The 25,297-nt window shown below is 38.4% G+C and overlaps 1 protein-coding gene across 1 annotated transcript; it reads left to right on the forward strand.

Annotated features, from left to right (window-relative positions):
• The first annotated feature begins 13,996 nt into the window (after positions 1–13,996).
• Positions 13,997–17,804, forward strand: LOC120335760 (guanine nucleotide-exchange factor SEC12-like). Its single transcript, XM_039403378.2, has one exon. It carries the CDS (start codon positions 14,043–14,045, stop codon positions 15,312–15,314), a length of 1,272 nt encoding a protein of 423 aa, XP_039259312.2. The 5' UTR covers positions 13,997–14,042; the 3' UTR covers positions 15,315–17,804.
• Positions 17,805–25,297: the final 7,493 nt, after the last annotated feature.

A 25,297-nucleotide genomic window follows, 5' to 3' on the forward strand; every position in this document is an offset into this window, starting at 1 on the left:
TCGCACCCAGCATTGTGGCCCCCTTCAACTGCTCTTTGGCCCACTTGGGGGGCCAGGGGCTCCCAGTTTGAGAAACGCTGACGTGGAACACGGACAGATATCAGCATGGGCAGAGAAGTTGCCAAAACCTTCAATTTAGGTTCAGACATGAGACAAAAAAGTACGTGTTTGTTAGGCATTTCTCACCTGGTGACATAGAATAAAGGTAAAAAAAATAAATGAATAAAAGCGATAAACTTCATTCGGACTTTCAGCTTGTGAGCATTGCGATAATATATACTTATAAGCAATACGCTTTATGCAATTACTCAAAAAATGTCAGCTCACCAACTGTATGTCCCGGTACCTTTGAACAGAAGGATATTGAGCTCCACCAACCAGTATTGCCAAACGGTGTAGAATCGGCAATCTCATTGACGTATGGCTCGTCCCTGTATAGCAAAGTCTGCATTGAGCTATCTGTGTTTGATTGTACTATCCACAACAACGATTTCAACGGATTCGTGTTCGCACTTTTGCAATTAAATTGTCGAATCTGTGATAGTTATAGACTTCCGTTGCAACCTGCATAGCTAAGTCTGCATTGAGCTGCTGCTATTTGAGTTGGATTGTGCTATTCATGCCAACGATTTCAACGAATTCGCGTTCGCGCTTTTGCCATTAATTGTTGAAGAGCCTATAATTATTGTATCCCTCGCGCGTGATTAAGAAATATCAGAAAGTTAACCACCATCAACCAATAGTGCCAAGCGGTCTAGATTCTAGAATGACCTGCGTAGGCAAGGTCGTACTTGTATAGGCAAACCCGCAATAGGCTGAATTGCGCTGTTATTTTACAGCGAAATGAGAACAAAAAAGCGCTTTGTAATTGTTTGGCAATTAATTTGTCGAAATCTGCAATAATTATAGACTTCGGTTGACACCTGCATGACCAAGTCCGCATTCGGCTAACCATATCTGAGCTGGATCAAGCTGTCCAGAGCAACGATTTGGTGCAATTCGCGTTCGCGCTTTTGTCTTTAATTGTCGAAGCGCCTATAATACCTCTCACGTGATACGAGAATTCTAAAATTCAGTGGTGCCAAACGATGATTCGATCGACGCATGACTTTACCTGTATAAGTAAACATGCATTATGCTGAATTGAGTTATCCTGGCCAACGATGTGATTTCACAGCGAAATGAAAACAACGCTTTTGCGGAACCTATAATAGTTAAATTTGAAACGTGCGAGCTAAATTGTTGAAGATAATTTAAGATTAAAATGACGCCGGACTAACGATTTGACGAAATTCGTGTTCACGCTTTTGCCGTTAATTGATGAAGCGTCTATAATTATTGAATCTTTCGCGAGTAATTCAAGAATTATATCAGTCCACCAGTTGCATGTCCCGGTATTCTTCGAAAGAAAAGGTGTTACCCTCTACTATTCAGTAGTGCGGAACGGTGTAGAATCAGCGATTCGGTCGATGCATGACTGGTAGCCAGGGGCGTAGCAGTAGGGAGGGGAGATTAAAGGTCGTAGCGTAGGGAGATTTGGGCTCTTAGTACCTTATGTACCACTAAGTGGATTGTTCATAGGGCTAACTAATCACTAATTCCCGTTAACTTTACTGTTTTTTCGAAGCAAAATAACATTTATTTGACAAAGAGGACTGTCAGGACACATGACAATACCCGTTTGATAAATGATATTGACAATATAAAACAAATATTGCTCCCATGTGTGCAGACGTGCGGTAGAAAGAAGCGGGAGCACGAAAAATACACTTTTAAAAACAGACAAAATGTTTAATAAAATTTTATGGTGTTTAGAATTTCGTGCACGATTCGGAGCGAATTCAAAAAATGCTTTCCGGCGTGGTCGTTAAGGTTGCTGTTGTGTCTTCGATGCAGTGACGTAGCCAGGGGGTATGGGGGTCGGACCATTTGGAAAAGTAATTAAAAAAAGAATTTTTCTGCATCATACATAACAATTTATTGTATCTTGAAATGCTTATCAGACCCTCAAGACGCTAGTTTTTACCCACGTTTTGCGACATGCAAGCTGTTTTGGTCTAACTTGACAATTAGAAATTTCAGAACAATCCTCTTCTTCCTTTGAAAATTCTCGGCGTCGTCCTTGCTTCAATTAGTATATATTTATGCAACTATGTATTGCACCATTACCTTATAACAGTCATACACTTCGGATATATTTTTGAAGGGCATCTCTGCTCAAATGTGTTTTATGTATCCCCGACACAAATAGTGTTACGTTTCGGAGAATCTTTTGCACGAAGTCCCACCAAAAAAACATCCCCGCCAACGCTCAAAAAAAGAAAATTAGTAATATGTTTTTCTCAAATATCACATTTTTGCATCAGTGGCAGAGGCTTTGTACAAAATTACCGAATAAGCAAACATATATAAAAGAACAATCAATATTAAATCACGTCATAAACATTCAACTACGCACTTCAGGTGCAAAAAAGCTGAACACACAATTTTGAATGGAGAATTTTCCATTTTTATGTTTTAAATCTTGTTCCGTTTCCGACTTCTTTAGCAATATGAAAATCAACACCAAAGCCCAAGTAATGGTTCAGCTTCGTCTGGTGATTCCCATTAAGCGATTCGGAGTACAAAAATTTCCGAAGGCCTTTTCAATTTTTATAAAATTTCCAAAATTTTTTAAAATCATATATTTTATTCCATGGGCAGTACTTGGCCAATGATAATACCGAGCTTCATTTCACAAACTCAAATTCCATAAAAACTTGAAAATCTCCTTCAATTTAACATGTCATTTTTAATAGTGTACTTAGGGAGCCATTAACGATTTTTCCAAGGCGTGACATTTCATCGTTTTTTATGGCGAGTCTTTGAAGTGGTCGATAACATATATCGTGTATTGCTACCGATCTTCGATACCTTTTGAGCTGAATTATGTTCATGTTTGCTCAAAAAAATGTCACGAATACTCAAACAAAAGTGGAGTTTAGTGGAAACACTGTAATCAAAACTAACGGCATGCAAAGACCAATAATATATAGGGTGTCCATAAGGTCCCTTTACAATTTTGTTATTAAGTCAGTTCTTAATATATCTTAAACAGGTTTGTTGTTTTTTAATCAGTAATTCTTTAGATAGTTTCACTTCATTCAATACATTTGTGAGGGCCGAAACAATATATGGTACCGATAAATTCCCTTTGCAATTTAAACAAATTTTAGGACTGTATAGACACCTTATATATTTATACGAGTTTGCTAAAAAAACAAAAATCGGATATATTCCAATCGTTTTCTATATATAATACAAGATCGTAGCAAGGGGGGAGGGGGGATTGACGGTAGCCGCCCCCCCCCCCCCCCTCTACCTTTTGAAATGTAAGAAAATCTGTACCATACAATCAATTATCGTAGATTGAAATGCTTTCCAGATCCCCAAGTCTCTTGAAAACCCACCCATTACTTGGCAATTAAGAATGTTAGAACCCCCTCCGCTATGAAAATTTCTGGCAACGCCACTGATGTATTCCACCTTTTGCCTATTTTGAAACTCTTTATTCCTCACTCGCTTTGCATAAAATCAAGTTTGTTTGTGAAATCTTTAGTGTATTCTTAGCTTAGAGGTGCAGCCAGGTATTTTCAATGTTGGGGTGGGGATTTGAAATTCTTAATTGCCAAGATAGACCATAATAGCAAGCCGTTCCTGGTCGGTTTTCAAGAGTCTTGTCAAATTAAAAAGAATTTCCAGGCACAAAAAATTGCTATGTATATATAATACAGTAGACTGGACCTGGCTACGCACGTCCCTAACTTAGCTAGCAATACTGTCTGATTTCCGTACAGTTCGAAAATATAATTTACGGGGCTCCCGAAGTATGCCAACCAAGATGGCGGACATCAGAATGTAATATGTGTACTAGGTTAAGGTTAGGCCATAATTTTAGGTATAAATACTACGGGAGGCTCTTGGCCAGTCTTCGAACTGATAATAGGACTAAAATAGGGAAAATTGGAAAAAAATTATCGCCTAACCCTAACCTGTTACCCATGTTACGTTCCGATGTCCGCCATCTTGGTTCGCATACTTCGGGAGCACCTAATTTACAATGTGAGCACAAAATGTATTACAATTCTACTAGATAATCAAAGAATAGAATATTAGTGAAAGTGCGCCAAATACAAATTAAAATTTATGTCTTTTCTCCCCAGAAATAACGAAAATCTTACCCCGGGAGAAATTCTTCTCTGAAAACGTTGTATTATATGTAGGGCTGGACATTTTCAAATTTCTGATAATTTTCAGAATCGAATCTCGAATATTTGTAAGTTATTACCTATCGATTTTAATCGGTAAGTATGGTATTTGTCTGTCTGTCTGTTTGTCTGTTAGATGCACGCGATATCTCACGAATGCGAGATTGAATCTGCTCCATATTTTGCATGTGCATTTATCATATGTCGGACCAGAAGCCTATTGATTTTGGATGAATTATGTCGTATAATTAGCGAGTTATTAATGAATTAGTGATGGGACACAAGGTGTCACTATGGAGTAAGAGCGCTGTTTTGGGAGATCCCCTAACTTTCGATCGATAAGTCTTCGGTCTCTGACCGATATTCTCGTGTAATTATTTGTGACTTTTTTATTGTGATCGGTCCTCCAGGCACATAAACTACTGAAAACGATTTGCTGAGTGTTCACACTTAATAAGCAACATGTTTCATCAATAAGTCACAAGGAAGAAAGAGTTTCATGTCAAAATTACATTGTAAAAAATATTGAGGAATTCATTCCGACATTTGGCGGACAAATAAAAAAACAAGATGGCGTCAAAATTTTCATTTCAACCGAATAATTTACTACTCGATTTGGAATGCTCAGCTCTAATTATACATTTGTGTTAGTGTGCATCTGGACAATTGGATAGAATAGTCATGTTTATTCCAGCTACAGCATCCTTGCAGTATACGCATACGAATCCACTAGCATAAACGCATAGAAGAATGATAGGGAGTTAGTCTCGCGCGACTCAACTCAAATTTAACTTATATTCGTGCCTGGAAAATTTCGCATAGGAAAAATTGCAAGAGCATTTTGTTGTAAAACAAGTATTTGTGATAAAAACAGTCACGTTTATATTGTTAGTGTTACAGAAATACATTTGTGTTAGTGTGCAGCTGGACTCTTTAATTGGATAGAATAGCCATGTTTATTCCAGCTACAACATCCTTGCAGTATACGCATACGGATCCACTAGCATAAAGGAAAGATAGGAAGTTAGTCTAACGCAACCCAATTCAAAGTTAAGTCTAATTATAGGTTAAGCATTATTTTAGCTTGATCGTGATAAAAAGCATTTTTTCAATTTTAGTTCGTAATCCTGCAATTGCATGTTTTTTAATTAAAAACAGCTTTAATGAGTCGCGAATTTTTGGATCGAAAAACAACAATTTTGTCATTAAAGAAACTGTAATTATCGACTTGTTTTACAAGATGGTGTTCAAGTGCGACTATTTTTGAACGCTTTGAGAAAAGAATTATTCCGTGCGTGCAAAAATAAGCGGTTTTTCGTAATTCAGGACCATGAAGTGGCAGAAACTGAATCCGGAATTGAAATAAAAAGAATCCGATTTGTCGAGAATGTGGAACTAATGCCATGGAAGCCACAGAAAGTTTCGAAATAAATAGAAGCAATAGCCTTCTAGTGAAAAATGCAATCTTTAACCACTAAAAATTTTGAAGCAATTGGTCTAGTAAAGTTGTTCTCAAACTTGTTAAGCCGCGCCCCCTTTTAGGAATTTGTCAAGTCTTTTGCCTCAGAACTAGCTAACAATAAGCTACAAATACCAGATAGTAAGGTGAAAGTATGTTTCATTCAAAAAGCACGTTGAAAATACGTGGAGGGAACGAAAATATCCAAAATAAAGAAATGTAGATATCCGAAATAACGCGGGTAAAATCAAATCTGGTAAATATTTTTGTTTCTAATTAGCTCCGCGCCCCTAAAAATATTGTCTATGTCCCTCTTGTAGGGCGCGCCCATCGTTTGAAATCCATTGGCTAGGATCGACCGGAGTTGGAGTCCAGATTATGTTGGTATCGATGAGAGTCATGATTTCATAAATCCGGAGTCGGATAGAATGTTTATTGACTCCAATCACCGGAATACTCGTTACTTCAACAAACAGACCTACTATTTGCTATTCTTTACGACTTTCACTATTCCAATTTCCAGGAATAGTTAAATCGAACTATAAATGTGAAGGGCTCGTAATATTCTGACGATGCGGCCAAAGGGGACTTACTCTATTCTTGGACGATTTACTGAAAACTGACTTTTGTCGGCTTGCTATTATTAAACCTTGCACCAATGAACCAAACGAGATGTCTAGAGAGAGATTTTTGAAGATATTGTAAGATATCAGTGGCTGATTTAATCTAGCCTCATTCGGAGTAAAAAGCACGAGTAAGCGTCGTATTACGTCATTATACAACCCCCCCCCCCCCACGATTTATTTTTGGGACTGGCTACGCTTTTGTTTGCCGTTACATACAGACTTTTGCTTTGTCATCAAATAGCCCCGTGATCAGATTACTGGATAATTCATGATTTTTCGTAAAATTATCGTTGTTGTGAAAAATAGGTATTCTCCGCAAATTGGGAAATAAAACCGTGAAAAACCTTGCAAAAACAGTGAAAACCCATCAAAAACAGTGAAAAACCACCAAAAACAGTGAAAAATCCACCAGAAACAATGAAAAACCACCAAAACCTTGCAAAAACAGCGAAAAACACCAACGAAAACCACCAGAAACCTTGCAAAAACTGTAAACAATTTTTAAATTTCCAGAACATCAAAGCTGAAAGAAGTTGCTAAAGCGCTAATAGTTTTATTTTAGTATCAAATTTTTCATAAGTCTCATTGGATGCGATATTTCACTCAGAATTTAGGGGAACACTTCCATATGACATACGGGAACACTTTTATGTCACCTTTGAGCTTCGATTATATTTTTAGCATTGCTCTCTTGTTTCAAGATTACTTTAGCTCAGTGGTTCTCAAACTTTTTAAGTCGCGCCCTCCTTTTAGAATTTGTCAAGTCGCGCGCCCCATCTCAAAAATAACTAGCTAGCAATAAACTACAAATACCAGATAGTAAGGCGAAAGTGAGTTCTACTCAGAAAATACGTTGAAAATACGTGGATGGAACGTAAATATCCAAAATAAAGAAATGAAAATATCCGAAACAAAGGTGGGCGAGATCAAATCTAACGAATATTTTTGTTTTTAATTAGGTTCACGCCCCCTCAAAATTTTTTTTACGCAACTTGTGGGGCGCGGCCCGCCGTTTGAGGGTTTTAAATTTCCTCGACTGCTAAGATTAACATTGGAAGGTGTGGGAAACCACGCCTCCATTCGAGCTTTCACATCAATATATGATGATTGGTTGAGAAAAGTTGACTAATAATGATCACGCCCTTTCCATTCTTAATGAACGATCATGATTGGTTCAGAAATCTATCAGCAGAAAACCTGCTCACCAATAAAATCACATTCGAAAGAGAATCGAAGAAAAAAAAACGCCCACATAAGTAAGAATGGCTGAAGTAAGATTCACGTCGCAAGAGCGCCCTCTATGGTACAGACGTCGAATAAAGGGCGCTCCAGAAGTGGAGGAAATCGTGATAACAAATATTTCTTTAATTTTAATTAGCATCACGCCCCCTAATAATATCTACGCCCCCTTGTGGGGCACGCCCATCGTTTGAGAACCACGGCTTTATCACTTCATGGACACAAGATTGGCAGAATTCGTGCTCTGTTGTTATTCTTAATCTAATTTCAACTTGAACTTACCTCATGATAAATAATTCTTGAGCGTACGGAAATCACGAGACGCAACTCGAGAAAACAACGCCCTCAGTAAATTGTAATTGTATTTCATCCTTGACTGTTGCATGTTATACCATTGACAGGATGCTGCAATGAAGCCTCTTTCTTCAATCACTTCCAGCTCTATGTAAGGCAGGCGCATTTTGTCGGTTTTTCAGACTCCTTCAAGGAGACCCAAACTCAACTTTATTTCACCCTTGTCGATGACAAATCTAGCACACTTCTGTTGCGCCATCCGGCCACCCATTATATCTATCACATTTATCTTGGGGGAGAGTAAAGCCGACAAACACTCAATCATATGGCGTACCACAACCTCTCGGCCGGTTACCTTTTTGTTGAAGTCACTGAGCGATTTCGCAAATTCAAGAAAAAGCAAATTCGTGCTTCGTTGTTATTCATCTTTCAATTTCAACTTAAACTGACCTCATAGTAAATAAATTCAGCGACGTATGAAAATCCCGAAACGCCAAAACCAACGCCCTCAAAAAACCAGGGGCTTTCAAGGGTCAACTCTCTCAATTTTGAATGAAACGCACGATCGATTAATCAATCAGTGAGGCTCTTCGTGTCGTCATCATCGATTATAAATTCATTGCAATTGAAAACTCATATTATGCATCTTCAAACCGTTTTCGGTTTCAAAATTCGGATTTTTTGTACAAAGTCCCCGCCAAAAACAACATTCCCGCCAACGCTTGAATAAATAGTAATTCTACAGTTAGGGTAAGGGCTAGGAATGCAGATCGCGCTGGGAATTCAAAATTCTAACCCCGATTGAATAATTATTAATTTGGTATTTTGATTTGAAACGTGATAACTCACTGACAGGGTGTTTTCTTAAATCTAGCATTTTTGCATCGGTGGCAAGAGCTTGCTACAAAATATCTAAAGCATCTGAGTCCCTAGCCTACCCATCTACTGATATGTAGAAACGATTTTATAAACCAGTGGTTCCCAACCTGTGGTACGCGGGAGCATATTTAGTGGTACACGAGCATCTTTGAATTATTGTAACATTTTACATGAAGTTGGCTAGAATATGAATATGCCGGTAACGCGACATATGTGTTTGCTGAAAGGCGTTTATAGCGCCACCAATCCTCGTCATTAGAGATCGCCCGCGTCCGCCAACTGACAATACGTTGAAACTGCGCACGAAGCTCTAAAAATGAATGTAGTGCCACATTGTAAAATACTACCATAACGCGTTTTTTGTGCCACCCAAAAAAGAGGGAGCGTTGTCGGCGGCACGTGGCCAGAGTAGTAGGTATACTAAAGTAGTAAGCAGTCAGTAAAAGATTGAGTGTTTCCCGCCCTTCGCTTCGCATGAGGCCACGAACAAACGGTGACCGTACATTTGAACCCATGTACATTTGAACCCATGCGTATATCCACGGGTTCAATCTATATGCGGGTGCTAAAACCCATGGGTTAGGGTTAGTATGGGTTTAACTATCCGTGAAACAAAAAAAAATTCCATAGGTGCAATAGCATACAGGTGCAATTGTCATGGGTTCAAATGTACGTGGGTTCAAATGTTATGGAACCCGAACAAACAGATGGCAAAAAGCAACAAGATACGAAACTACATAATTCAAAGTTAATTCCGTTCCCATACTCTCCGTCACTCAACAGTAGTTCTAATACTCAATACAATATCGAGCCGTTGTGAGTCATCGCGAAAGAGAGCGAGAATAAACACTCGACTATACTTCTATGAAGCAACAATTCTCATATTATGACGTCATAGAAAATTATATCATTTTTGCAATACATAGTTAGACGTTGCAATGGGAATTTCCCGGTATGAGAGGGTCATCTTTGTGGGAAAACAAATAAAATATCAGTCAATGAGTGTCAGAGGCCACTAATATGTATGTTAGGTACTATCATGTTATTTGAAGTTAAGAATGAGGTAATCGGTTTACTCCGCATCTAGTGGGTAAATCGATTTCAAGCAGGCGATAGAAGGTGTCGCTGCTCTATAACCATTACTAGTTCATCGCGTCTCTCTTCACATTGATATGCATTTTTTTTATCTTTCCTTAATCTGTATGTCCAATGTATACTTTCGCCATGTGTGAAAATAAACGATTGACTATTACTTTTATTCGACATGAAGCGATCCGATGGATCGTTTTGTTATTATTATGCTTAGCGATGGGTAGTCCCGTAGTATGTGAACCGAGATGGCGGACACCGCAATGTAGTATGCGTACCATGTTAGGGTTAGGCCATAATTTCAGGTACAAATACTACGGGAGTCATTTGACTAGTCCCCAAACTTGTAATATATCTGAGATAAGGAAAATTCGAATAAAATTATGGCTTAACTTTAACATGGTACACGTGCTACGTTCCGGTGTTCGCCATCTTGGTTCACATACTATGGGAGCACCCGGCGGTGTGGCTAAGTGTTGGAAATACGCTCGCCACGGCACCACTGATTACCTTGCGTGGGTTGGCAGGTTCGAATCTTATGCGGGGATCAGCGCCGGATTAACCATTAAACGAGAATATCGGTCAGAGACCGAAGACTTATCGATCGAACGTTAGGGGATCCCCCAAAACAGCGCTCTTACTCAATAGTGACACCTTATGTCCCATCACTAATTAATTAATGACTCGCTACTTATACGACATAATTCGCCCAAAATCAATAGGCTTCTGGTCCGAGATAAGATGAATGCACATGCAAAATCTGGAGCAGATTCAATCTCGCTTTCCTGAGATATCACGTGCATCTAACAGACAAACAGACAAATACCTATCAACATACTTACCGATAAAAATCGATAAGTAACAATAGAGGCACGTGCTTAGGGCACCAAGCAAAGAGAGGCACCACAGAAATTCAGGAGCAGAATTTTATATAGCGACTTAACGCCGCGCAATCCATTTTTTTTAGCTAGGTCCCCAAATACCAACATAGACGGACTTGGTTGGTATTTGACGATGGCACCAAACTTTTAAATTACTCAATATAACAATTCGTAATAAAATGAGTGTCGCAAGAAAGGTGACATAAGGAAAACACGGCTGAAACGTCTTTCCTTGCCCATCACACAGTGTCTGGTTTGATTTCAAGTAATATCTGTCACGAAAGAATATAACTTGAAGCGACATTAAACGCGAGATGCGCAAAATACAACGGTAATTCTCGGGAATTAACTTTAAGATACCTGAAGGCCTTAAATATCTTCTTCAAAAGAACGCCACCCATGCAACATAATAATAGTCTGATTAGAACGGTAAACTCTCGTTGTTTATTAAGTTTAAAGTAAGTAAACTCGCGATATTTCGATCACGTTTGGGTTTTCTCCGACTTGCGGCCCGCGAGACCTCCTCAAAATTTTTTGCAGTTCTTCAACCTAGCAACCTTGAACGACCCCGAGGTAGACTACTAGGTACCGGTAAAATTTCAAACTACAGTTGTGACTTGTATCATTTGGTATATATTTCGATTCACGTTGAGACTGGAGGTAGGTATGAATCTTTATTGTCACACTCCTTCAGGATTAGAGTTCAACCGATATATCGGCCCGATATTGCGTGTTATATATCATATCGGCTATATATAACAGTTAAAAAACCTAAAAATGTTCATAAAAGTTTTTTATTTACTGTTGGTTGTGAGTATTTTTAATGGATAATACACTTATGTGGTTTATTGTTTTTATAATAAAATTACACATAAAGGGGCATCAAATTCTTCAGTGCTTAGGGCACCAAGGGGGCTTAATCCGCCCCCGGCGGGGAGAAATATGTGCGAGAGGATTGCTCGACCCCTCACCGCCGTAGGATGGTTCGCGTAACCGCTGGGGTACGCTTCCTCTATCATCAAGTAGATGCACCTAGAACAAATATCTGGCTTACTAATCCCATATCCGAAATGGACTGGTAACCGGACGAGAGACCGTGGTTCGCCATATCATTAAGCAGTCTTATCGGCTTCCCTCTCCCCGGGATAAATATGTAAACCCTATCCTTTCATCCTAATTGTTATTTTCATTATGTTGTTTTCTTCTTATTTTTCTCGTTGTTTTTTAATTAAATGAAATAAATGTGTGGAATAAATATTTACGTTTACCATTTCAATCTACTAAGCGTCGTATTACGTCATTATATATAAAACAAATAGGTCCACGGCCAACCAATTGCTTTGAAATTTTCAGGGGTTGAAGATTGTTGATGTCTCTAGAAGGCTATTACTTTTATTTAATTCAAAAATTTCTGGGGGATTCGTTTTTCGTTTTGTCCGTGATGGCGTCATCAAAATTACAGTTTTCTCACCTTATGGCGGTTCGGGGTGGAATTCCTTTTTGGTCGGGAAACGTTGAGTTAAAGTATTAGCTTTCTAATCCATTAAATATCCATGCTTAGATTACATGGATTTTTTTATTTTGGAAGGTGGGGGGAAGAAGGTCGAGGATAGCTTTAAAATGCTTAAAAAGTAGTAAGAATTAGGAAGGCAGTAGTACTCCCAACTAGTAAAAAATAACTTACGAAATTGAGAAAAAAATAAACGAAATATCACAGACATTTTTACTGGGGAAGAGAAGTCGCGGGTATCCCAAATTGCTTACAGAGCAGCGACACCCATAGGAACGAAACTGTATGTCCGGAAGGGTTTGCATAGGCAAGAGGGCGAACATATACGTAGGTTTAAAAAACTTGAGCTGGAAAAGTCAGTAACAGATGTAATAGTTATGTATATTTTGTTATGTTGTCATTCATAAGACGCAGAACACAGGAAAATATGAACGACATTCAAAAATAAGGGGTATCTTCCCCGACACAATTCATTCATAAATTAGCATTTAAAATCTCGCCTTCCTGGATAAATTTTCGGGCAGTTTAAGTTCACGAACCTTGGTTCAAAGGGTCTCTAAATTGGCTGGATTTTTTTCACGATACCACGTATTATCGTCCACAAATACATGAAATTCTACCGGCCTTTTTCCGTGATTTTGTTTCAAATTTTGTGCGCTTGTTTTTCGTCTGGAATATATTGATAGGCCCGAAAATATATCATATTGATAATCACAAGTAACTTAGTTCGTAATCCTGCTTGAGGACATAATAGTTTTTTTTTGTAAGGAACAAGACACGAAAACTGATATACTGTGTTGTACGATATAAAACCGTAGCACAATTATTGCAGTATCAATCAACTTGACTCCGGATATCCGGTAGTTAGTAGCCGATATTTCTGTGTACGTGGGTTTTGTCCAGATCAATTATTATTGAAGTTGGGAAACCAGCTGTTGCGTTTGCTGCCTGCTTAGTTTTCCGGTACAGTAATTAACTTATACCTGTATACGGTGCTGTACCGGTCCCGTTGTCGCGAGAAGTGGTTTTAAGTCGGTATGTATCATAATGTTGTGTTAGCTGTTAGCTGTTGACTGTTGTTTGGATTTTTTTAGGATTTTCAAATTTTTCCCAGTCCCCTGTTGGTATAGGATTAGTTACCGTATCCAGTTACTTCATTTATTTCAGATGCATGTACGTGAACCATAACCATCCTTTGACGGGGAGCAGACCAGCAATTACCGGTATCTTACACTTAGAATTTATAGTATGTTTATTCAAGGGGAGAAGAAAAGTGATGAGGCTGCTTAAATCATACCGGTATCACTGTATCAGCATATTCAGATATTGGATAGGATATTTATCCCGGGGGAGAGGAAAGCTGATAAGACGGCTTAATCATATGGCGAACCACGGCCCCTCGTCTGGTTACCAGTCCAGGTCGGGTATGGGATTAGTTAGCCAGGTATTTGTTTTCGGAAGCATGGACTTGATGGTGGAGGAAGCCGTAACCGACCAGCGGTTACGTGAACCACACTACGGCGGCGAGGAGTCCAGCAATCCTCTCGCACATAATCATCCCCGCATGGGATTCGAACTTGCGATCCCACGAAGGATAATCAGAGATGCGGTGGCGAGCGTATTCTTAACGCTTAGCACGATGCGCCACACCGCCGAGCCATTGGGAACTACGACCTCTTACCGCGATGCAAGTCACCCTGTATTTCCATTCTTAGTTGGTAACTCGATACTCGCCATTGAACAAACTTGCTTTGAAAATTATGTCTTTTTATCTCTTGCCATTCACAGATTAGGACTAAGAAACAAGTATTTCATAGAATGTCTGGATTATGCCGATTGGATTACCCAATCTACGCATGCAGTGTTTTGGATGATAATCATATAGTGGTTGCGGGCGGGGGAGGGGCGGCTAAAACCGGCGTTCCAAATGCAGTTGATATTTTGAAAATAGAAAAAATTGGAAGAGTTGTTCAAGCTGACCCGGTTGAAAGACTAGAAACTGGCGACACTGCTTCTATGAACATCTCTGTGCTTAATCAAGGAAAAGATGCGATGCTTGCTGTCGGGTTGGGAGGAAAATGTAGTGTCTACTCAGTTGTGAAAAAATCAGCAGCCGGTGGGGATAATACAACAACGAACTTGAAGCAGAGAAAATCGAAAAAGAAGTCACAGCCAGTGGGACCAGATGAAAACAAGCAAGAGCACTATACATTTAACCTTTTGCGTACTTTAGAAACGGATTTTAGCTCTGACCCGTTACAAAAAGCCGTCCGAATCAGTAAAGATGGAAAATTACTCGTCACTGGAGGTTCCGATGGCTACGTCCGCTGCTGGAGTCTACCGGATTTCACGAAACGCTTCAGCACTCACGGACATAAAGATGATGTAACGGATGTAGATATAAGTCCTGATGGGTTACACGTGGTTTCCGTGGCACGAGATGGCGGCGCGTCAATTTGGAATTCCGTAAACGGAAATAAAGAAATTGATCTTCACTCAGCTTGGAATTTAAAAATGGTAACAAGAGGGTATCGATTTCGTTGCTGTCGATATGCTTCAGTGATCGAGGATAAAACTTCTTATGTACTTTTCACCGCTCATGCACCAGTGCGAGCAGGCCGGGGTGCTGATAAAAAAGCCCCGCAAGGATGTTTAACAAAATGGGCTAGAAAGCGTGCAAATGGTACAGAAAATTCGAAAAACAGCGTCCTTTCTCCTGTTATTATACAGTTTACAGGAAAAGAAGCAATTTCATCCTTAGCTGTCAGTAATGATGGAGTATTCTTAGGTTTAGGGTTTATGGAAGGATCAGTGGCAATATATATATCATTCAGTCTACAATGTGTTAAAAAAATTTCAAGTTTGCATGGAATTTTCGTGACGGGTGTCTCATTTTTACCAAATACTGAAGCCGTCGTAGCAATTACTGGCGCTTGTGATGCTTCGCTTGTCTCAGTTTCAGCTGACAATACTTGCAAACTAACGAAACTATCTAGCAGATATCTATTCCCACTTTGGGTTGCCATATTTTTATCATTTATTGCTTTGGTGCTTACTGGACTGTTTATGCGGGAATATGGTATCATTTAACCTTCATTTGTGATTGTTTTTCAGTGGGGCTAGTGTAATTTAGTACTTCTAGTGGGCTTGTCATATCCATTTTTGCATATGTTATTCTTAGCCCCCATCTGAATACGTCATCCATATATGATGTCACTGCGACGTCACAGTCCTGTCATATAGCTTGCCAAAGTATAGCGATGATCATCGGAAATGGCATCTGCGCCGACGGTAATGAACTCACTAACGTCAGGATCGTTGTGAAAAGAGAAATGGCTTACTCGACTGCGGGTGAGTGTACGTTCGTCTGTGCACTTTAGACGACCATCCGTGTACTTTGGAGGGCCTTATTACGTCACTGTGACGTTGTAGTGACGTACCGTAATTTTCAGATGAGGTAGTCAGGTGGGGGTTACGAGTGACATATGCGAATATTGTTACGCCACATCCACTAGAAGTTGTTGTGGTACTAAACTGCACGAGACCCGTTTTAGCTGGGCTGCGAGGATGAAGACACTTTTATTTTTATTTCAAACTCTCAGTGATCTAGAGCAGCGGTTCTAAATCTAAATTTTACAGGAAAAAGTAGTGTCGAAATGTTCCTACTAGGTGGTAAATTCAAAGGGGCCGGGAAACGTGGTTTTTCAAGAGTTTTGAGAGTCTAAAAAGCGTTTCAAGCTGCAAAAAATTGCTATGTATGTATGAACAGAAAAATGTTTTTTTTTACATTTCAAAAACAATTTTTTTGTAGCTTGAAACGCTTTTTAGACACTCTTAACCCACTAGCAGATGCGGTCTAACTTTGCAATTAGTAATTTCAGAACCCCACCATTCTAAATTTTTGACAACAACCCTGAGCTGTTCGAGTTATACCATTCTATGTTTGGTCAAGGGAGGGATTGATACCTTGCAAAAAAAAATTTAAAAAACATAGTTTTCATCCCAACAGCCTAATATGTCAAATTGTCTAAATTCTTCTTTATTCTTTTATAATCTAGTCCCGAGTGATGTCGCTTATTCGAATTTTTCTCCCATTCCGCAGCCCATATTTTTATTGTCAGATACGGTGTTTAATAATTCGTTCTAAAAGTTAGTGGCAGAGTTTTGGATTTGTCTTTGCAAAGTATAGTGCAATTATCTGTTTATTCGTGAATTAAAGTGGTATATTTCGATTTTGTGTTGAACATTGTTTGTTTTGTATTGCTGCGCAGTATAGTTCGATATTCTAGAATTCGGATTTGCAACCAATCTTACTTTTGAATAACAGAATGAAAAATATGATATATGCTGATTTTTTCACAGTAATAATTTCCCTTCAAAAATGCCAGATTTTGAAAACAATGGATTAGCTAGTTAGTTTTGGGTTTCTTCTTCTTGTGAGGGCACAATGAATATTTGAAATCCGTAATTTACTTGCAGTCTTTTCCTCTACTTGTGAGGGTATAATGAAGCCCCCTATTCAAAATCTCGGTTTTTTATATTTTAGTATTCATTGAGTTTGAATATTGCAAAGATCATCATAATGCGTATATGATTCCCCCACCCAATAAAACAATATTAACTACGCTTAATTTTAAATGTTTTTGAATGTTTGATTCATTTTGGACACTCTTGTTCATAATTATATTTTTGGTTTACTCTCGTTTTGGAGAGATATTATGGGGAATGCAAAGCAACTGTGCATGTTATCCAGGGATGTCTTAAATCTAATATTTTACTATTTCGAATACACTGAAAAAATATTTTTGAATATGAAATATCGAAACATGGAAAATCACATAAATCACTATATTTTTATGTTGATCACTTCTAAAACGATATAAATATGGAGGTCATTATTTTCTTTGTATTGTTTGTTACCGGTTTAGATATTGTACGTTTCGATTTACTTGTCTAAAATCGTCAATTTACAAATATAATTTAATATATAATTTAATCAGCTTTCATCTCCCTGGAATAAATATGGAATCCTATCTGAATCTCCCAAGTAGTTAAACTAGCTCTCTACTTTAACATTGTTTACCCGATTTTGTTGATTTTAAAAAATTGCGTCAGCATGTGGTTTATTCTCAATATATGTATCGGGGGCTGTCCTTCTGGTGCTTTTATGTCTTTTATTTGTGCATTGCTCCCTTGTTTTAATTCAATGTTTTATTGTTTAGATATTTTATCAGATATAATGGTGTTTTTTTGCCAAAGAATTGAGTTTTGACTATAGTAAAATTTAGGTTCGTTTTATTATTCTTTTTTCGCCTTTTACTAAAGATATTATTTAATTTTGAATGTGGGAATATAATTTTAAGTCTGTGTGGTAGATATGTATAGTTACTATTATTGCCTATTGCATGAATTCATGGGAAATTTAAAGAATGCTTAAGCCAAATTCTATTTGTTAAATGAGATAGATTTAAGTCTGTGGTGTCAGGATGAATTTGCACTAAACTCCTAGATCTTAACCTCTGTGATTGTGATTTTCTTCGATGTCCAAGCAATATTATGCAATATAAGTGTTTTATGGAATTAAGTCTACTTCCGCAGAAAGTGCTAGGTAGTTGATCATTTGTGCATATCACATAAATATATGAAATTGACTGCATTTCACTATCAAACGTTATCATAAGTTTTTTCACTCACACGCTACACAAGGGGGGATAGCCCGGGGGCGGGGTTTGAGTGTCGAAACCCCTCCTTTTAAAATGTAAAAAATCATTTTTCTGTATCATACAAACAATATTTCATGGCTTGAAACGCGTTTGAACGCGCAATTTCCGGTTTAACTTTGCAATCAATAATTCCTGGCTGCACTCCTGTCCCGCACTTATTCTATACCGATGGTGAGGAATCTAGAAACTCAGGAATACGCTCGCCACCGCATCTCTGATTACTCTGCGTGGGTTCGAATCCCATGCGGGGTGGTTATGTGCGTCGCTGTAGGGTGGTTCATGTAGACGCTGGTCCCATACTTGACATGGAATCGTAACCGGAGGAGAGACCGTGGTTAGCCATACGATTAAGCCGTCTTATCGGTTTTCTCTCCCCCAGGATGTATATGTAAATATTATCCCATCCATCGAGTTTGGCCCAGGGTGAAGGTGCTGAGCTCAATTCACTCTGAATGAATGGTGTCCACTTTCTCATTGTTATTTTAAACAGTAATTGATGTTATTTTCATGTATGAGCGATTTTATGGCCGTTCGAAGAAGCCAACACGTCGCAATTAGAGTGGTGCGACATCGTAAAAGGGTTGAGCTACTTTACGCACAAGCGTAAGATGACGTGTCCTTATATCGGGCCTGCAGTAATTCCGGAAGATGCCAGTAGAGAGCTGCTTGAAAATGCTCGAACCAGGCCTGCACGGCCGGAATTATATTTTCAAACTCTCGGAAACTTGAGTTGAATATATTTCCCAGTTTCGATAATTTAATGATGAATTTGCGAAGTACACTCATGAAGCGCTAAGTGGAAGAAAACAAGAGAGCTATGCTCAAATATATGGACACGTAGAGCCACCTAATTTTGATGACGTCATAGGGGAGAAAAATATTCCGAAGAAATTGGTCCAGTATTCGAAGAGAAAAGCGATTTTTTAATGATAATGACTAAAGAAAATAACAATAACGCCAAAATTTTGAAACGATCGTTATGGCCACTAAACGTGTGGACAGTGAGATCGCGGAAAAAGTCTAGTAGAAGTAATAGCCTTAGGATAGGATTTACGTATAGCCCAGAGGAGGGCAAGGTTTTGATTCAGGGGAGAAAAATTTTGCCCTCCTTGACTATGTGTGACATAAAAGTTACATTTTATGAACAGAATTTACAGTGTCAAAAAAGCGAGAGTGGAAAACAATAAACCTTGTGCCAAAACTAAATTTAATCGCATTCTAAACAGACTCCTTGCGCCAATCTTCAGCTAAAACATCGAAATTTGGTCACATAACATTAATCGAGTCAATAATTACTGGTTATTGAGTAGGGCCGGGCATATATTTGAATATTCAACTATTAGAATAGCAATTCACAATTCGAAAATTTGGTAACACCCGACGCGACAGGTCACTTGCGCGTCGTTTAGTCAAACGATTGGATTTCACAGTAACTCACTTGCGGATTTTCGAAGAAAACACACGTCGACAGATACCTAAGTAGTGTTCGAGCACGGAGAAATAAATTTTTTTTTCTGGTAGGTGCCAATGGTGGCAACCCAAATTTTCTAAATTCGAAAGAGGCAATACAAAAATATATACTAAAAATAAAACGGAGAACACCATAAGTTTTATTTTATGATGCTCCGCGACCGATTAAAAACGCTTTTTAGACATTGCAAATCGCAAAATTTCGGGTGCTACCGTGGTATACGTACCAGGGCATTTCCCCTTAGGATTCTTTGCTTTGCTGCCTCCACATTGGTACTGGAGGGTGCGCCGTAAGTGTTCTACGAGCAGCTCAGATTTGTCGAATTCACAAAATACGAATCAAAACAAAATTTAACCGGGCACTTTACTAAGCATTTTTGTGTCCACGGATTGTCATGATTTTTTCTGAGTAGTATTGCTTTTATTTTGTCAACAGTTTTTGATTTACTAATATACTTTTAAATATATTTTTAATAAGTACTAAACCTAGTTGTACTTTCTGGAAATTTATAGCAGATAGTATGATTTTTCTAACGGCGATAACAAATTTGCAAGATCGCAAAAAATATAATCGTGCAATATATTCTTACTTTATTATGTTTGCAGATTGCCGTGGCATTTCAAAGAAGCAATGCTTTCATCTTTTCGTAAGTCGACGCAGCCGCGAGTTACCGTGAGCACAAAATAAAATAGAAAGACATTTTAAATTCTCGTCGTTGTCATGGATTGAATATTGTGCGACACAAAAGGCCACCATGAACTTAAAAAGTCGGCTCTTTTATCGAACGCGTAATTGCGACGAATTTCCGATTGTGAAATTTCTTGAAGTTCTGTTGTGTTTGGTGCGGTTGCAGATACACACACAGAGTGCGGTTGCAATAACCGCACCTTGAGTCCGCAAAGATTTTTGCCGGCGAGAAAATAGTCCGCGACCAAAAAAGTTGGGAAACGCGGCCTTATACAGTACCATACTTAATCTACTGTAAGCTACGGTCAACGAAATTACGACTTCAGCGTAGCACGAGAGAGGGAACAGAGCCGCTACAAATAGTGTTAAAGTTGTCATCGCACAAAATTTTAATTGAAAAACGAATCAGATAAGGGCAGGCCTACTCCCGTGGTAGATGTACCGAGTTAAAATTAGGCCATAATTTTATTCCGATTTTCCTTATTTTAGTTCTATTACGAGTTAGTGACCGTCTGTGTTAGCCAAGTGCATATACCGCCTGCCATAGGTTTCAGTCCCCTCACACGATTTGATGTAAAATAAGCGAAAATTAGTTACCTCCTTATTGGTACACATACTTCTGGAGCGCCTCAGATAGAGCACACTGAAAGTTTGTGAAAAAACAATCTTTAACCACTGAAAATTTCAAAGCAATTGGTCGATTAGTTAATGAGGAAAGAGATTTTTTCATAAGAACAACAAGAATATAAAAAATAATTGTAACAATAACATAACGAGAATATCGGTCAGAGACCGAAGACTTATCGATCGAAAGTTATTACTCCATAGCGACACCGTGTGTCCCATCACTAATTGATTAATAACTTGCTAATTATACAACATAATTCATCCAAAATCAATAGACTTCTGTTTCGAAATATGATGAATGCACATGCAAAATTTGGTGCAGATTCAACCTCGCTTTCGTGAGATATCGTCGGTATCTAACACACAAACAAACAGACAAAAACTTAACAACATACTTACCGATCAAGATCGATAAGTAATAACAAAACGATCCATATGTAGGCCTACACTTCGTTTATATTGATAAATCTCTTTTATACATATTGGGTCGACGACCTTTCTAGCAATGTGATTGATTGTCTTATTGTGGGCAGATTAGCTAAATCTGCGTTACCTTCGTACGAGACCGCGTAATTGGTCGGGGATTATGTTGTTGTAAGAACGCCAGACGGTATTTGATCATATTATATGGTAGATTAATGATATACCAATATGTCCCCCGTTTTTAAAAACAAGTTTTAGAAATGGGTTGTTTTTAGGGTTACCATATTTTTTTGACTTCGAAGCGTGACGCCTCCAAAGACACGACCCCTTAGCTCTGATCTTCTAACTTTACAGTTCCCGATTTTACGGGAGTTCATGCGTATATTCTCTGTCTAAATATCGGGTTCAGTTCGTAAAATAGAAAGAAATAGACGCTAACGATACAAATGATCCAAATTTAGATTTTTTTGTACAGCAGAAGGAATAAAGAATAATGAAATAGTCTGCCGTTTCCAGGCATTGAGAATTTACCCATTCGCCCAAGCATGCTGTAGATAACACCTTCAAAATGACGTTGCTCAATGTAACATTCACGTGAACGTCCGAACAGAACCAATAAAAATTGATTTTACATGTGATACGTTTGCTAACAATGTTAGCGGAAAACAACGAAACAAACAAAATAACGCATTAACCTTCAGTAAGTAAGCTAGCGTTGCGCTACACAGCAACAACAGTAACGAGAACATGTTCGTGTATTATGCTGAATGGCTGAACGCAAAAGCGGGACTTTTGGCTGACTTGTCGGCTGAACGCGATGGCTGTTTTACTACATTATTGTTGCTGGGAAAAGAACGCCTTCACTCTTATTGGACACGTTTAGTGGCCATAACGATCGTTTCAATATTATGTTGTTGTTGTTCTTGTTCTTTGACACGTTTTTAAAAAATCGCTTTTCTCTTCGAATATTGGACCAATTGCTTTGAAATTTTCAGTGGTTAAAGATTAATTTCTTCGCTAGAAGGCTATTACTTTTATTTATTTCAAAATTTTGCGTGAATTCTATGAAATTTGATATTTCGTCTAAAATTTTGCTGTATTATTTTTTATCCATGGGAACACGGATTTTAGTCAGTGTCATGACTGGCTGTACGTTTTGATTCTGCAAAATTCTTGCTACTGGAAATTCAGAACTTTTTTGAGGGTACCGGTAAAGACTGATTCGCTCTGGTCTAACGTGTACATATATTTGTGCGTAGCTCTCTTGTTTCTTTGTTAATTTATTTAAAATTATGAGTAGAACTCTAAGGTAGTAAATCCCATATATCTGTAGTTCTTTGAAAGAACAGATACATGAACTTTGGTAGTGTAGGCCGTAGGGAGCCTAATCGAAACGCAGTTATGGGGGTACACGTACACCCCAGTGATGGTATTCAGCCTGTTTGCACTGGTTCTATAGAAACGTCTCACGGAAATTTATGAGATCAGCGAACCAGTTAGCATTACTGAAAAAACATGACTTTTTGTAACAAAACCGGCTGAAAAATATGTGATGAAACCGGCTGACTAAAAAAAATTTAATCCCACCACTGGGTACACTCGGAGTATGTGAACAAAGATGGCGGACACCGGAACGTAGTATGTGTACCGGGATAGGCCATAATTTCAGGTACAAATACTACGGGAGTCACTTGGATAGTTCCCGAACTCGTAATAGAACTAAAATTGGAATAAAATCAGGGCCTAACCCTAACCTGGTACACATACTACGTGCCGGTGTCCGCCATCTTAGTTCACATACTTCGGGAGTACTGTCTGAAGTGGTAGGCAGCCGTTCCCCAGTTATCCCAAGAGTTGTAAAGGGAATACTATCACAGAGCGAGTCAGTGTGCCGCAGGACTCATGAATTGCATATCCAGAATTTTGGAGTTTATAAATTGCGGCCAGTTTAACGAGTTTTATCTTTCAGGTGCCCAGATTTGAATGGTTATAGCAGTTACGTGAGCTCTCGTACGATGGCGGAGTATCCGACAATGCCTTCTCATGCGAATATCCCACACATGAGCAATTGATAGGGTGAAATCTGGATGGGAATCTCTGCTCAACCCAAATAAACAAGGTAATCTTCTCAAAGTGAAATATATCTCACACCTATTTCAATCATTTATTCACGTTGACTACCGTTTCGTGAGGTGATAGACTATGAATACAAATACCTTTGTTACGCAATAGACTGTATAACAAACATCATTTGTTGCACCATAAAAGCGTGCTGAATTCAATGACACATGTCAACTGAAGCGTTCGCTTCTGATGATTATAACTTAGCAAAATGAATACCTCCAAGTATTGCGAATTGACACTTTCCACATATACAATTACTATTGAGCAACACTTCACTACCAAATATGAAATGAACAATAAACTAGGAAATAAAATGAATAACAGCCCAAAAAAATTAGCAGGCGACCCAGTTTTGTGTCGCGACCCATAGGTTCGGAAACACTGTCATAGACTACTGAAAATTCCCCAATATTAAACCAATATTTAATCCCAGCAGCAAGTCCCTAATTCCATTATGATTCAACGAATTAACATTACTCATCATTTTTGTCTCGACAAAATCCTCTCAAATTGTGACTCATTATTTTTTCGACTTGTGATGTCGTCGACATCGCGTCGTTGATAGCGTGACATCTGCCACATGACATAATCCAAGTAACGCATATTTCACATCGCTGAAGCTAGTAAAGAAATTCAAATTTCAATGCGTTGCCGTTGAAAATTTTACCGTTTATCGGGAAATACGAATCGAAACAAGATATCACAATTGTAATTGACACATTGTCACACTTTTTTATGGCCGCGACATTTTGAAGCCGTAATGCCTTTCAATTTATTAGTCGACGCAATCAGCATGTTAGATTGACACAGTTCAATTAATAAAGCAAGAATTTAATATGCCCATATCGGTCCTGTATTGAATATTTCGCGCAATTGCGAATCGTACTCTTTGGGATTTTAACACAGACCTTGGAATTTCCATTATTTTTCGACTTGTGATGTTAACGTGGCATCTGTCTGTCACGGAGCGATGAAAGCCGATAAGACGACTTAATCATATGGCGTCACCCAGCCTCTTGTCCGTTTGGTTTGAGAGGCTCGTGACAGATTAAAAATGCTTTTTCAGACATTGTAAATCCACACACTATCTTGCGTTGCCGTTGAAAATTTTACCGTTTATCGGGAAATACGAATCGAAACAAGATATCATAATCGGAAACATTGTCACACTTTTTTATGGCCGCGGCATTTTGAAGCAGTAATGCCTTTTAATTTATTAGTCGACGCAGCAGCATGTTAGATTGACACAGTTCAGTTAATAAAGCAAGAATTTAACATGCCCATATCGGTCCTGTATTGAATATTTCGCGCAATTGCGAATTGTACTCTTTGGGATTTTAACACAGACCTTGGGATCGCCATTATTTTTCGACTTGTGATGTCGTCGACATCGTGTTCTTGATAACGTGGCATCTGTCACGTGACTAAATCCAAGAACCGCATATTTCACATCGCTAAGAAATTTCATATTTATCCCGGGGGAGAGGAAAACCGATACGACGATCATTTGACGTAACACAGTCTCTCGTCTGGATACCGGTCCATGTTGGGTATGGGATTAGTTAGCCAGTTATTTGTTTCATATACATAGGCTTGACTTCTATGTCTTTATTTTTTCAATTAATCTACTTTTCTTTTATTTTTTCGTTTTAGACTTCTGCGACAGGTTACAAGTTTTACAAATCTATGGTGCAAAAGTGAATTCTTAGTTCTAATCAAATAAAATACCCGTTAACCCAGTTTTAAGATATATATTTTGTACAGTATATTTATGCTCTCATATGCCCGAATAAGCTGGACCATGTCAATGGAACATTCTTAGTAAATTATTTTGTAGTTCGTAACTGTTTTCACGCTATTTCGTTAAAAAATTCTCTAGACAAGCTGTCATTTGTATGCAGGGCGATACTATATTTATCTAACCCATTGGTTCTCAAACGTTTAGTATTATGGAGCCGGTGAAGAAGTTGACTATCATCTACGGAGCTCCACAATAAATTCATGGAAATAAAAACAAA

The sequence above is a fragment of the Styela clava genome, chromosome 2 (genome assembly GCF_964204865.1).
Source record: "Styela clava chromosome 2, kaStyClav1.hap1.2, whole genome shotgun sequence".
Lineage (NCBI taxonomy): Eukaryota > Metazoa > Chordata > Ascidiacea > Stolidobranchia > Styelidae > Styela > Styela clava.